The sequence below is a fragment of the Doryrhamphus excisus genome, chromosome 2 (genome assembly GCF_030265055.1).
Source record: "Doryrhamphus excisus isolate RoL2022-K1 chromosome 2, RoL_Dexc_1.0, whole genome shotgun sequence".
Taxonomy (NCBI): Eukaryota; Metazoa; Chordata; class Actinopteri; order Syngnathiformes; family Syngnathidae; genus Doryrhamphus; species Doryrhamphus excisus.
Window position 1 is genome coordinate 28,584,441 of NC_080467.1, and position 16,459 is coordinate 28,600,899.

Consider the following 16,459-nt stretch of genomic DNA (forward strand, 5'->3'; position numbering starts at 1 on the left):
TATATGACTTAGGAATGAAGTTAGAATTCTCAGATTTTTTTTTTTTGGCGTTACAAAAGGGGTGTCCGTAAGAGACCCGGGGGCGGTTTGAGGCCTGAGGTTGTAATTTGTATTGGCCCACAGCACATTCTAAAAATGCAGAAAAAATACAGCGACAATGCAAAAGTCAGTAGTAATTTTACAAGTATAAAGTCAAAATATTACCACAAAATGTTGTCATTTTACGAGAATATCGTCGTAATATTATGAGAAAAAATAACATAATTTTTAGTAGCATAAAATTAAAATTAAAAAAGAAAAAAAACAGCTGTCATTTTCCAAGAATTATGTCTAAATATTTGGAAAAAGTTGTATTCTACACAGGGAATAAACTTGTAATATTATGAGAAAAAAATAATAATATTAGTAGCATAATGCTGAAATATCAAATAATATTTTAGTTTTGTAAAAGTCGTAATAGTATGAGAAACAATAAACAAAATTAGCAAATTAAAAAAAAATCTGCTGTAATTTCACAAGAATAAAGTCAAAATAATACAAGAAAATTGTTGGAAACCAACAAGAAAAATGTGCAATTTAATTTCACAGCACAATCTAAAAATGCAGAAAAAAACAGCGACAAAGCATCAAAATATTACCACAATTTTTTTTTCATTTTATGAGAATGTCATCGTAATATTATGAGGGAAAATAACATCATTATAATAGCATAAAGTTGAAATAAAGCAAAAAAAACCTGTAATTTTTCAAAAATAATGTCCAAATATTTGGAAAAAGTTGTATTCTAGCCAGAGAATAAACTCGTAATATTATGAGAAAAAATTATAATATTAGTAGCATAATGTTGAAATATCAAATAATAATATTTTAGTTTTGTAAATGTCTTAATAGTACTAGAAACAATAAACAAAATTAGCAAAAATTATAAAAAAATCTGCGGTAATTTCACAAGAATAAAGTCAAAATATTACTACAAAATGTTGTCATTTTATTAGAATATTATCATAATATTATGAGGGAAAAATAACATCATTTTAGTAGTATAAAGTTTAAATAAAGCAAAAAAAAAAGCTCTCATTTTCCAAGAATATTGTCCAAATACTCTGAAAAAGTTGTATTCTACCCAGAGAATAAACTTGTAATATTATGAGGAAAAAAAATAATATTAGTAGCATAATGTTGAATTATCAAATAATATTTTAGTTTTGTGAAAGTCGTACAAGAAACAATAAACAATAAACAAAATCAGCAAAAATAAAAAAAAATCTGCCATAATTTGACAACAATAAAGTCAAAATAATACGAGAAAAATTTTGTAAACTAGCAAGAAATTAGTATTTTAGTATTTTAGTAATATATTGTCCAAATATTCAGAAAAAGTTGTATTCTACCCAGAGAATAAAGTCGTAATATTATGAGGAAAAAAAATAATATTAGTAGCATAATATTGAATTATTAAATAATAATATTTGTGTTTTTTAAAAGTCAGCAAAAATATTTAAAAAAAATCTGCGGTATTTTCACAAGAATAAAGTCAAAATATTAAAAGAAATATTTTGTAAACTAATAAGAAAAATGTGCAATTTCATGAGAATAACATCATATTATAAAAAAAATAATGTCACCTTAGATGAATAATGTTGAAATATTATTGGCTAATTAGGAAATGATTAGGAATTAATTAGGAAAAGATGTTTTCAAACAGCCGCCATCTTTTTTTTTTTTGATCATTTTCTCTTCTCTTGATGTTCCGTGAAGTTTCTTTGGCGTAATTGCGGATCATGACGAGGGATGATGTGACGATGTGTTCAGTGTCACCGCCGAAGACAGACCGCCGATACGTAATTTAGGGAACGTCTAAAAGTCCACTTGGCACAAATTGCTTAATTATTTTATTTTATTTCTTCGTCTTTCATCACAGTAGAAGATTGTCGAAGCTATCGAACCCAATTTGGGTTATTTTTCGCTGATGGTTTTGAATTGGCGCCGCACTTTGAAGACACTTTCTTATGTCTTAATTACATTTCCATCCAAGGGAGATGTAATAGAGACGGACATAAAGTAGCATCACAGGGTAATCCATCAAGGTTTGAATCCAGAAACAATGATTTGTTACGTTGGATTATGGACCCAAAAACGCTCTACAGGGGGAACTGGACTGGCTTGGCATCGGTTTTTGCAGGGGGGGGGCGCCTGCTGCAGATGAACAATCTTTGAACAGGTGGTGAAGTGGTCCGCTGAGAGGATAGCGATCCCCTTTTATTAGAACCACTTGTCCCACATTGTCCTGATACTCCCTCGGACGCCCCCCCCCCCCCCCCCCCCCAGCTCCTTCTTGTCGGTTACATAAGGCCAAGGTGCTTTGTGATCCAGTGCAGACTCCCAGCTTTTGTTTGTCTGTAAAAAAAAAAAAAAAAAAAAAATCGGAGGGCGAGGAAAAAGGAGGACTCGAACATGATCGTATCCTGACTTTCTCTCGGTTGAGGTTTTGGCCGTTTTCCAGCTTTGTCTGTGTGCACATTCCCGTCTCCGGCACGCTCAAATAGCCGAGTCGTGATGACTGTGGTCGCCTGATGAATTGCACCGCAGGCCCACATTTGACAGACGGAATCGATCCTGATCAAAAGTGTTGAAGACGCTTTACTGAAGATCTGACTTTGAACTATCCTGAGGAATATCCATCTTTTTTTTTTTTTTTTTTTTTGGAGTCTACAAGATTTGGCAGATCCAGAATTGAAGACGTTGAATTCCGATAAATGTCGTTTTTCATACGGTTTTTAGATTTCGAACCGTAAAAAAGTAAAAAAAAGTAAAAATAATAGTAGCATAATGTTGAAATATCAAATAATAATATTTTAGTTTCTTAAAAGTCATAATAGTATGAGAAACAATAAACAAAATCAGCAAAAAAATTTTAAAAATCTGCAGTAATTTCACAAGAATAAAGTCAAAATATTACCACAAAATGTTGTTGTCATTTTATTAGAATATCGTCGTAATATTATGAGGCAAAAATAACATAATTTTAGTAGCATTAAGTTGAAATAAAGCAAAAAAAAAACAGCTGTGATTTTCCAAAAATATTGTCCAAATATTCTGAAAAAGTTGTATTCTAGCCAGAGAATAAACTTATAATATTATGAGGGAAAAAAATAATATTAGTAGCATAATCTTGAATTATCAAATAATTTTAGTTTTTTAAAAATCAGCAAAAAGATTTTAAAATCTGCGGTAATTTCACAAGAATAAAGTCAAAATATTACCACAAAATGTTGTCATTTTATTAGAATATGGTCGTAATATTATGAGGCAAAAATAACATAATTTTAGTTGCATTAAGTTGAAATAAAGCAAAAAAAAAACCAGCTGTGATTTTCCAAAAATATCGTCCAAATATTCTGAAAAAGTTGTATTCTAGCCAGAGAATAAACTTGTAATATTATGAGGAAAAAAAATAATATTAGTAGCATAATCTTGAATTATCAAATAATTTTCGTATTTTAAAAATCAGCAAAAAATTTTAAAAATCTGCAGTAATTTCACAAAAATAAAGTCAAAATATTACCACAAAATGTTGTCATTTTATTAGAATATCATCGTAATATTATGATGCAAAAATAACATAATTTTAGTAACATTAAGTTGAAATAAAGCAAAAAAAAAACAGCTGTGATTTTCCAAAAATATCGTCCAAATATTCTGAAAAAGTTGTATTCTAGCCAGATAATAAACTTGTAATATTATGAGGAAAAAAAATATCAGTAGCATAATCTTGAATTATCAAATAATTTTCGTTTTTAAAAAATCAGCAAACTTTTTTAAAAATCTGCAGTAATTTCACAAGAATAAAGTCAAAATATTACCACAAAATGTTGTCATTTGATTAGAATATCGTCGTAATATTATGAGGCAAAAATAACATAATTTTAGTAGCATTAAGTTGAAATAAAGAAAAAAAAACAGCTGTATTTTTCCAAAAATATTGTCCAAATATTTTGAAAAAGTTGTATTCTAGCCAGAGAATAAACTCGTAATATTATGAGGCAAAAAATAATATTAGTAGCATAATCTTGAATTATCAAATAATTTTAAAAAAATCTGCAAAATGTTTTAAAAATCTGCGGTAATTTCACAAGAATAAAGTCAAAATATTACGAGAAAAATATTGTAAATTAACAAGAAAAATTTGCAATTTCATGACAATAACATCATATTATGAAAAAATGTAGTTATTAGCATTAAGTTGAAATAAAGCAAAAAAAAAAATAGCGGTGATTTTCCAAAAATATTGTCCAAATATTCTGAAAAAGTTGTATTCTAGCCAGAGAATAAACTTGTAATATTATGAGGAAAAAAATAATATCTTGAATTATCAAATAATTTTAGTTTTTTTTTAAAATCAGCAAAAAAAAATTAAAAATCTGCGGTAATTTCACAAGAATAAAGTCAAAATATTCCGAGAAAAATATTGTAAATTAACAAGAAAAATGTGCAATTTCATGAGAATAACATCATATTATGAAAAAAAAAATGTCACCTTAGATGAATAATGTTGAAATATTATTGGCTAATTAGGAAATTATTAGGAATTAATTAGGAAAAGATGTTTTCAAACAGAATCGGCCCTTTTTTTGGAGTCTACAAGATTTGGCAGATCCAGAATTGAAGACGTTGAATTCCGATAAATGTCGTTTTTCATACGGTTTTTAGATTTCGAACGGTAAACTCAGAAGTAAAAGCGAGAGATCCGAGATTTATTGCATCAGACGGCAGAGACGACTCTTCAGTCGAGAAGGGGACTTTTGGGGAAAAGAATGTTTGATGGACGGCTAAAGAAGTTGTGGGAATCGGTTTTAGAGTCTGGGTGTGGTTTGTAAATGCTTGATGGTCGGATTAAGCGGAACCGGGAATTTGAGACGCTAACTGGAATCTTCAAGGATATCTTTGTCTGCTGAGATTCCCAGAACAAAATGATTTTCGGGATTTTCACACACATTGTGATCTTCATTGTGATTGACCAGGGTTCAATTCCACCCTCGACCATCTCTGTGTGGAGTTTGCATGTTCTCCCCGTGCATGCGTGGGTTTTTTTTCCGGGTACTCCGGTTTCCTCCCACATTCCAAAACCATGCTAGGTTAATTAGCATTACTCCAAATTGTCCATAGGTATGAATGTGAGTGTGAATGGTTGTTTGTCTATATGTGCCCTGTGATTGGCTGGCGACCAGTCCAGGGTGTACCTGGACAAGAATAGAGTCAAAATATTACCACAAAATGTTGTCATTTTATGAGAATATTGTCGTAATATTATGAGCGAAAATAACATAATTTCAGTAGCATAAAGAAAAAATGTCCAAATATTCGGAAAAAGTTGTATTCCACCCAGAAAATAAACTCGGAATATTATGAAGAAAAGTAATAATATTAGTAGTAGTAGTAGTAATGTTGTAATATCAAATAATAATATTTTAATTTTGTAAAAGTCGTAATAGTACAAGAAACAAAAAACAAAATCAGCAAAAATTGAAAAAAAAAAACTGCAGTAATTTCATCAGAATAAAGTCAAAATATTCAGAGAAAAATATAAACTAACAAGAAAAATGTCCAAATATTCGGAAAAAGTTGTATTCTACCCAGAGAATAAACTCGTAATATTATGAGGAAAAATAATATTCGTAGCATAATGTTGAAATATCAAATAATATTTTAATTTTGTAAAAGTCGTAATAGTACGAGAAACAAAAAACAAAATCAGCAAAAAAAAAAAAAACTGCAATAATTTCACAAGAATAAAGTCAAAATATTCCGGGAAAAATGTAAGCTAACAAGAAAAATGTCAAAATATTCAGAAAAAGTTATGTTCTACCCAGAGAATAAACTCGTAATATTATGAGGAATATTATGAAATATCAAATATTTATATATATATATATATATTATTTTTTTAAGTCGTACGAGAAACAATAAACAAAATCAGCAAAAATGTTAAAAAATATGAAATAATTTCACAAGAATAAAGTCAAAATATTATGAGAAAAATATTGTAAATTAACAAGAAAAATTTGCAATTTCATGAGAATAACATCATATTATGAAAACAAAATTATGTCACTTTAGAGTCGTAATAGTACAAGAAACAATAAAAAAATCAGCAAAAAAAACTGCAGTAATTTCACAAGAATAAAGTCAAAATATTTCAAGAAAAATGTAAACTAACAAGAAAAATTTCCAAATATTCAGAAAAGGTTATGTTCTACCCAAAGAATAATCTTGTAATATTATGAGGAAAAATAATAATATTAGTAGCATAATGTTGACATATCAAATAATAATATTTTAGTTTTTAAAAGAAACAATAAACAAAATTAGTGAAAATTAAAAAAAAATCTGCGGTAATTTCACAAGAATAAAGTCAAAATATTATGAGAAAAATATTGTAAATTAACCAGAAACATTAGCAATTTCATGAGAATAACATTATATTATGAAAAAAAAATTATGTCACTTTAGAGTCGTAAAGAAACAATAAACAAAATCAGCAAAAATTGAAAAAAATCTGCGATCATTTCACAAGAATAAAGTCAAAATATTACGAGAAGATGGATGTATGAAATGTTGCTGGACTAGTTTTCATTTCATCATTTTCCCTGGAGGTCACATAACTGGGAGGGGCTTAGGACGGACTCGACCCGGGAATCACTCATCCTAGCCCATAAATATTCCAAAACAGTCTGGCAGACGCTTGCAACTTGAAACAGGTCTTTGGTGAAACATAATCATTTAGCGCGTCAACTCGTGTATTTTACCTACCGTGCTTCGGTGACCTCACGCTCGTCTCTCCCGTTGACACATTTTTGTACTTTGGAATATTTCTCCCCCTTTGGGAGACAGGAGACGGGAAAGAGGGGTGAGGGGCGATGCAAACTGCCAGCATCATTATTTCTCCAAAGCCTCCACTTCTAACCTAATTAGCTGGTTCCTCACAAGTGGGCCTTGCATTATTTACACATCAAGGGGGGACACACAGGGCGGGGAATAAATATTCATTGTTTGTTGACTTCGCCCCGGTCCCTGGGCTCGGGCCCGGGCTCGGGCGCTGTCGCTTGTTTGGCTTGTTTGTGCCACTTCTGGGCCACGAGGCCTCTAATTCTTTTACAATTAGGAGAGCACCGACCGACTCCGGAGTTGGTTTAATAAGTCCACAATGACGTCGAGAAGATGCTAGCACATCAGATGGACAGTTTGTCATTGATGTGATTGATGTAAGTGTTGACCAAATACATGGTGGTATACTGAAAAATACTTTTATATGCATATTTGTAGTTCTGGGAACGGTAAATGATTACAGTATTTTACTGTTAATCAAGGTAACGAGTTTGTTAGCTTAGCATCTTAAAAAAATATATTTATTTTTCTCTACTGTTCCTTCTGCTGAAGTTCTCTCATACTTAAAAAAAAGTATATTTTGACTTTATTATTGCAAAATTACTGCTGATTTTTGGGTTATAAAAATTAAAAAAAAATGCAAGTGGGCCATGTGAGGTCATTAAAAATATGATTAATTTTTGCAAATTTTATTTTTACATTTTTATTGCAACCTTTTTTCTTGTTAGAATTTGGATTTTTCAGAAAATATTTTGACTTTATTCTTGTCTTTATTAGGTCATTGAAAATTTTTGCAAATTTTTAATTTTTTTATTGCATGATTAAGAAAAGTATATTTTGACTTTATTACTACAAAATTACTGCTGATTTTTGGTGTATAAAAATTGTAAAAAAATCTTTGATATTCAATCTCTATGCTACTAAAATTAATTTTCCTCATAACATTGTGAGTTTATTCTCGTAAGATTGCAACTTTTTTTCTTGTTAGAATTTGGCTTTTTCAGACAATATTGTGACTTTATTTTTTGTAAAATTGCGGCTCTTTTTTCCATTTCTGTTGTTCTTTTTTCACAAATTTATTTTCCAAATAATATTTTTTAAATTATTTTTATTTAAAAATATTTATTGCATGATTAAAATAAGTATATTTTGAATTTATTATTGCAAATGTACTGCTGATTTTTGGTCTATAATTTTTTTTTTTAAATTGCAGGTGGGCCATGTGAGGTCATCAGAAATATGATTAATTTTCGCAAATTTTATTTATTTTTTTATTGTAAAATATTTATTGCATGATTAAAAGAGGTATATTTTGACTTTATTATTGCAAATTTACTGCTGATTTTTGGGCCATAAATTTTTTTTAAAAAATTGCAGGTGGGCCATGTGAGGTCATTAAAAATATGATTCATTTTTGCAAATTTTATTTTATTTTTTTTTATTGTAAAATATTTATTGCATGATTAAAAGAGGTATATTTTGACTTTATTATTGCAAATTTACGTTTGATTTTTGGGCTATAAAAATTAAAAAAAATTGCAGGTGGGCCATGTGAGGTCATTAAAAATATGATTCATTTTTGCAAATTTTATTTTTAAATTTTTAATTGTTTTTTTTTAATTTTTGTAAAATATTTATTGCATGATTAAAAGAAGTATATTTTGACTTTATTATTGCAAAATTACTGCTGGTTTTTGGTCTATAAAAATAAAACAAAAATTGCAGGTGGGCTGTGTGAGGTCATTAAAAATATGATTCATTTTTGCAAATTTTATTTTTTAATTTGTAATTTTTTAAAAATTTTTGTAAAATATTTATTGCATGATTAAAAGAAGGATATTTTGACTTTATTATTGCAAAATTACTGATGAAAACAGTCACAGGCTGCAAATCTGGACACCCCTGAGGTAGTATTTTGTGCATGGTCGGCCATAGTGTTTAGCTCTTTGCGAGTCAGGCCGTTTTGTTGAGTTGCAGGTCGTCTCTGTGGGCCCCCGTGCCAGCTGTTAGGAACACTTCCCTGCTATTGTTGGAGCAAAGTAGAAATGTGTGACACTCGGAATGAAGCGTAGTATTCCTGGCAATTGCTGGGTATGAACAACCACTACCAACCCCCCCCCCCATCGCGCCCGCCTCCTTCCTCATTCATGGCCTTGGGACTCATTGTGTGCTTGCGGCATGCAGGGGGGAGGGGGTGGGGGCACCCATTGTTGACATTTGACGGCCTCTTTTTAGTCATTTCCTACACATGGTTTCATGTAGCATAATGTTGAAATATCAAATAATAATATTTTAGTTTTGTGAAAGTTGTAATAGTACAAGAAACAATAAACAAAATCAGCAAAAATTGAAAAAAAATCTGCGGTAATTTCACAAGATGGCGACCAGTCCAGGGTGTACCACGCCTCTCGCGTATAAATGAATTTATTTTTATTTTTATTTTTATTTTTATTTTTATTTTTATTTTTATTTTTATTTTTATTTTTATTTTTATTTTTATTTTTATTTTTATTTTTATTTTTATTTTTATTTTTATTTTTATTTTTATTTTTATTTTTATTTTTATTTTTTCTAAATTTTCTCTTACATTTTTGACTTTATACAAAAATAAAGTCAAAATGAGAACTATTTCAACTTTATTGGTGTAAATGTTCTTCTTGTAATTATGACTTTATACCCATTATATTTTTACTTTATTTTAGTTTTATTTACACTTTTTGAGTAACCCAATTATTCCAAAATTTTCACAATTTTACCCTCGTGAGGATTAGTGGTAGAAAATGAATGTATTTTTATTTTTATTTTTATTTTTATTTTTATTTTTATTTTTATTTTTATTTTTATTTTTATTTTAATTTTAATTTTAATTTTAATTTTAATTTTAATTTTAATTTTAATTTTAATTTTAATTTTAATTTTAATTTTAATTTTAATTTTAATTTTAATTTTAATTTTAATTTTAATTTTTGACTTTATACAAAAATAAAGTCAAAATGAGAACTATTTCAACTTTATTGGTGTAATAAAGTAATTATTGTAATTATGACTTTATACCCATTATATTTTTACTTTATTTTAGTTTTATTTACACTTTTTGAGTAACCCAATTTTCCCAAAATTCCCACAATTTTACATGCGGTAAAATAAACCCGTGAGCATTCACACACAAAAATCAACTGAAATATCAGTTATGTTATGAAATATTGCATGTTTCATTGGGTAGTGTCCAGTTTGGCGCTAACAGAAACTACGGCGTTCCTTCTTCCCATCCAGGTGGAGATCACGCTGCAGGACGTCAACGACAACCCGCCCGTCTTCCCCAACGATATCCTGGATGTGACCATTGAGGAGAACGTCGGGGACGGCTTCAAGATCATGCAGCTGACGGCCACGGATGCTGACGAGGTAATGTTGGCATTTTAGTATGCACTGTAGCAGGGATTTGCAAAGTGTGGGCCGTGGGCCGTGGTGGTACTGCAGGTGGGCCATGCGAGGTCATTGAAAATATGATTCAGTTTTGCAAATTTTTAATTTTTTTATTGCATGATTAAGAAAAGTATATTTTGACTTTATTATTGCAAAATTTGCTGATTTTTGGTGTAGAATTAAAAAAAAAAATCTTTGATATTCAATCTCTATGCTACTAAAATTAATTTTCCTCATAAAATTGTGAGTTTATTCTTTATAAGATTGCAACTTTTTTTCTTGTTAGAATTTGGCTTTTTTCAGAAAAATATTTTGACTTTATTCTTTTTATTTAAAAATATTTAATGCATGATTTAAAAAAAAGTATATTTTGACTTTATTACTGCAAAATTACTGCTGATTTTTGGTGTATAAAAATTAAAAAAAATATTTAATATTTATTTTCTATGCTACTAAAATGACATTAATTTTCCTCATAAAATTGTGAGTTTATTCTTTATAAGATTGCAACTTTTTGTCTTGTTAGAATTTGGCTTTTTTCAGAAAATATTTTGACTTTATTATTTTAAAATTACAGCTTTCATTCCATTTCTGTTGTTCTTTTTTCACAAATTTATTTTCCAAATATTATTTTTTTAATTATTTTTATTTAAAAATATTTATTCCATGATTTAAAAAATATATATTTTGACTTTATTAATGCAAAATTACTGCTGAATTTTGGTGTATAAAAAATTATTTGATATTCAATCTCTATGCTACTAAAATGACATTAATTTTCATAATAAAATTGTAAGTTTATTCTTATAAAATCTCAACTTTTTTTCTTGTTAGAATTTGTTTTTTTCAGAAAATATTTTGACTTTATTCTTGTAAAATTATGGCTTTTATTCCATTTATGTTGTTTTTTTTAATTTATTTTCCAAATATTATTTTTTTAATTATTTTTATTGTAACATATTTATTGCATGATTAAAAAAAAGTATATTTTGTCTTTATTAATGCAAAATTACTGCTGATTTTTGGTGTATAAAAAAATTGATATTCAATCTCTATGCTACTAAAATGACATTAATTTTCCTCATAAAATTTTTATAAGATTGCAACTTTTTGTCTTTTTAGAATTTGTCATTTTTTCAGAAAATATTTTGACTTTATTACATTTTTATTCCTTTATTCTGGCTGTTTTATTCCATTTCTGTTGTTCTTTTTTCACAAATTTATTTTCCAAATATTATTTTTTAAATTATTTTTATTTAAAAATATTTATTCCACGATTTAAAAAATATATATTTTGACTTTATTAATGCAAAATTACTGCTGAATTTTGGTGTATAAAAAATTATTTGATATTCAATCTCTATGCTACTAAAATGACATTAATTTTCCTCATAAAATTGTGAGTTTATTCTTTTTAAGATTGCAACTTTTTGTCTTGTTAGAATTTGGCTTTTTTCAGAAAATATTTTGACTTTATTATTTTAAAATTACAGCTTTCATTCCATTTCTGTTGTTCTTTTTTCACAAATTTATTTTCCAAATATTATTTTTTTAATTATTTTTATTTAAAAATATTTATTCCATGATTTAAAAAATATATATTTTGACTTTATTAATGCAAAATTACTGCTGAATTTTGGTGTATAAAAATTATTTGATATTCAATCTCTATGCTACTAAAATGACATTAATTTTCAGAATAAAATTGTAAGTTTATTCTTATAAACTTTTTTTCTTGTTAGAATTTGTTTTTTTTTTTCAGAAAATATTTTGACTTTATTCTTGTAAAATTACGTCTTTTATTCCATTTCTGTTGTTCTTTTTTCACAAATTTATTTTCCAAATATTATTTTTAAAATTATTGTTATTGTAACATATTTATTGCATGATTAAAAAAAGTATATTTTGACTTTATTATTGCAAATTACTGCTGATTTTTGGTGTATCAAAATAAAAAAAAACATTTTATATTCAATCTCTATGCTACTAAAATGACATTGATTTTCCTCATAAAATTCTTATAAAATTGCAACTTTTTGTCTTTTTTTTTTGTCTTTTTTTCAGAAAATATTTTGACTTTATTACATTTTTATTCCTTTATTCCGGCTGTTTTATTCCATTTCTGTTGTTTTTTTTTCACAAATTTATTTTCTAAATATTATTTTTTTAAATTATTTTAATTATAAAATATTTATTGCATGATTTAAAAAAAATATTTATAGGCCTAAGTAATAACCTTTTGAGTGTTATTGACCTGTCACAATATTTTAGGAACCTTATACAGTTTCTGTGGTCATCATGCCAGTCTTGAATGCAGTTATGAAAATTATGAGAATTAATTAGATTAAAAGTTTGGGCTTCCTGCCCCCCCCATAAGGCCGAGCAGAGAGAGAGAGCGTGGATATCGATGACATCATAGGTAACAAAGTTGGGATTACCAGGCGTGATGACACCCCCTTCCTAAATTTAACCTTTGACCTTTGTCACACCTGACCGAGGCAGATTACAACTCTTGTTTGCTGTGGCATACCAACACATTGACCCACTCCACTTAAACCCCCCCCCCCCCCCCCCGTCTGTCTGTCACGTTTGGACGTTATCCGAGATGCCAACAATCCCCGAGGAAGAGGCTCTAATCCCCCCCCCCCCTCCCCTTCCCCCCTCACTCTTCTCTATCAACTTAGTCGGAATATGAAACATTAAAGCCGCGGCGTTGAAACGACGAAGCCCACGCTACTTTGAACCTGCAGCTGTCGCCTCGCCCCCCCCCCCCCCGGGCGTCGCACTCGTTCCCTCGCGTGTGAGTAAAGTCATAAAGTAGCGCTTATGGGCATTTTTCTTGGAACATTATACGGACTGTATGGATTTTAGGGACATAATTTAGTTGTTTTAGTTTGCGGATCGCCCTAAAATTAAACCGGAATTAAAAAAAAGTTACAAAAAAAACAGATTTCGGGGATGTTTACCATATCCTGACATAGGAATCTTGCTCCGAGGGATCAAACCGTTGACTAGCTGACATCCACGATTCAGACATCGTCTTAAAAAAAGTAAAATGGTGTCTCTCGGCATCTGTTTTCCCGTCCTTCGCTCATAAAAACGAAGCAATGGGTTAAAGCTTTAAACGTCTTTGATTCTCACCTCTCACTTCTTTTTTTTTTTTTTATGACCGTTCTGTACTCCTGTGGAAAATGTGCAGCTTTAATGAGGAAAATGGCAACAACAGGTGCCCCAGCATCAAAATCAACATCGCCACCTTTTTTCGTTTTTTTTTCACGCCGTGGATGCAGCTGCTTTGTCCATTTGTTGGACTTTCAAGGCTTTCTGACTGATTCCCGTTCAAGGAAATGTGCTTTTATTATGCTAATAACAGCATGCTAATTCCCACTTCATCATGCATGAGCATGAATTCATGCACCTTGACAGAAAACAACATTGTCTTGGTACCTCGGGAAATGAAAACGCTTTACGGTAATTCCTTCTTTATCGTGGTTAATCGCTTCCAGACCCGACGGTGATAAGAAAACAGAATTCCTTATCTGTAAAAGGAATATTTGGTAGGATAAGCGGTCGAAAATGAATGATTCAATATTATTAGAGCCCTCTAGAAATGAAATAACACCCCTATAGTCACCTTTACACTACTTTTACCTGATATATTACATATAATAAGACAGAATAAGAAGTAAAACAGAATTCCTTATCTATAAAATGAATATTTGGTCGGATAAGCGGTAGAAAATTAATGAATTAATATTATTAGAGCCCTCTAGAAATGAAATAACACCCCTATAGTCACCTTTATACTACTTTTACTCGATATATTACATATAATAAGAGACAATAAGAAGTAAAACAGAATTCCTTATCTATAAAAATAATATTTGGTAGGATAAGCGGTAGAAAATGAATGAATCAATATTATTAGAGCCCTCTAAAAATGAAATAACACCCCTATAGTCACTTTTATACTACTTTTACCCGATATATTACATATAATAAGACAGATTAAGAAGTAAAACAGAATTCCTTATCTATAAAAGGAATATTTGGTAGAATAAGTGGTAGAAAATTAATGAATTAATATTATGAGAGCCCTCTAGAAATGAAATAACACCCCTATAGTCACCTTTACACTACTTTTACCCGATATAATAATAGAGAATAAAAAGTAAAACAGGATTCCTTATCTTTAAAAGGAATATTTGGTAGGATAAGCGGTAGAAAATGAATGAATCAATATTATTAGAGCACTCTAAAAATGAAATAACACCCCTATAGTCATCTTTATACTACTTTTACCCGATATATTACATATAATAAGACAGAATAAGAAGTAAAACAGAATTCCTTATCTATAAAAGGAATATTTGGTCGGATAAGCAGTAGAAAATTAATGAATTAATATTATTAGAGCCCTCTAGAAATGAAATAACACCCCTATAGTCACCTTTATACTACTTTTACTCGATATATTACATATAATAAGAGACAATAAGAAGTAAAACAGAATTCCTTATCTATAAAAATAATTGGTAGGATAAGCAGTAGAAAATGAATGAATCAATATTATTAGAGCCCTCTAGAAATGAAATAACACCCCTATAGTCACCTTTACACTACTTTTACCCGATATATTACATATAATAAGACAGAATAAAAAGTAAAACAGGATTCCTTATCTAAAAAATGAATATTTGGTAGGATAAGCGGTAGAAAATGAATGAATCAATATTATTAGAGCACTCTAAAAATGAATAACACCCCTATAGTCATCTTTACACTACTTTTACTCGATATAATAAGAGAGAATAAGAAAACATCTTTATTTTCAAAATATTATTTTTAAATAATTTTTATTGTAAAATATTTATTGCATGATTTAAAAAAGTATATTTTGACTTTATTATTGCAAAATTACTGCTGATTTTTGCTGTATTAAAATAAAAAAAAAATTTGATATTCAATCTCTATGCTACTAAAATTACATAAAATAAAATTGATAAAATTGTGAATTTATTGTTATAAGATTGCAACTTTTTTTCTTGTTAGAATTTGGCTTTTTCAGAAAATATTTTTACTTCGTTCTTGTAATATTACGGTTTTTATTGCATTTCTGTTGTTTTTTTTCACAAATGTATTTTCCAAATATTATTTTTAAATAATTTTTATTGTAAAAAAGTATATTTTGCCTTTATTATTGCAAAATTACTGCTGATTTTTTTCCAAATATTATTTTTAAATAATTTTTATTGTAAAATATTTATTGCATGATTTAAAAAAGTATATTTTGACTTTATTATTGCAAAATTACTGCTGATTTTTTTCCAAATATTATTTTTAAATAATTTTTATTGTAAAATATTTATTGCATGATTTAAAAAAGTATATTTTGACTTTATTATTGCAAAATCACTGCTGATTTTTTTCCAAATATTATTTTTAAATAATGTTTATTGTAAAATATTTATTGCATGATTTAAAAAAGTATATTTTGACTTTATTATTGCAAAATTACTGCTGATTTTTTTCCAAATATTATTTTTAAATAATTTTTATTGTAAAATATTTATTGCATGATTTAAAAAAGTATATTTTGACTTTATTATTGCAAAATCACTGCTGATTTTTTTCCAAATATTATTTTTAAATAATTTTTATTGTAAAATATTTATTGCATGATTTAAACAAGTATATTTTGACTTGCAAAATTACTGCTGATTTTTGCTGTATTAAAATAAAAAAAAATCTTTGATATTCAATCTCTATGCTACTAAAATTACATAAAATAAAATTGATAAAATTGTGAGTTTATTCTTATAAGATTGCAACTTTTTTTCTTAGAATTTGGCTTTTTTCAGAAAATATTTAGACTTTATTCTTGTTAAAATAACGCCTGTTTCTTCCATTTGTGGATCCACCCGTGTAAGCGCCATGACTTGGCGTGATCCTCCCAGTCGTCTCAAATGAAGCATTAGCCAACATGGCTGCCATCTTGGCTCTCATATAGGACAGAGCCTGGAAAAAAAAAAAAAAAAAAAAGCTGGCGCTGCGTTCGTTTTCCTGGATAGCGCCGGTGGCGATACGTGCGTGAAATCGAAAGCGTGCACAGAAACAGCTGACGGGTGTCAGCAGGTAGTTAAAAAAA

At 28.6% G+C, this 16,459-nt stretch overlaps 1 protein-coding gene across 1 annotated transcript in view; it reads left to right on the forward strand.

Moving 5' to 3' along the window:
- fat4 (FAT atypical cadherin 4) overlaps positions 1-16,459 on the forward strand; it is a 127,906-nt gene that overhangs the window by 49,811 nt on the left and 61,636 nt on the right. Inside the window, exon 2 of the mRNA XM_058054070.1 lies at positions 10,159-10,290. Coding sequence (XP_057910053.1) covers positions 10,159-10,290 — 132 coding nt within the window. The remainder of the gene's footprint in view (positions 1-10,158; positions 10,291-16,459) is intronic.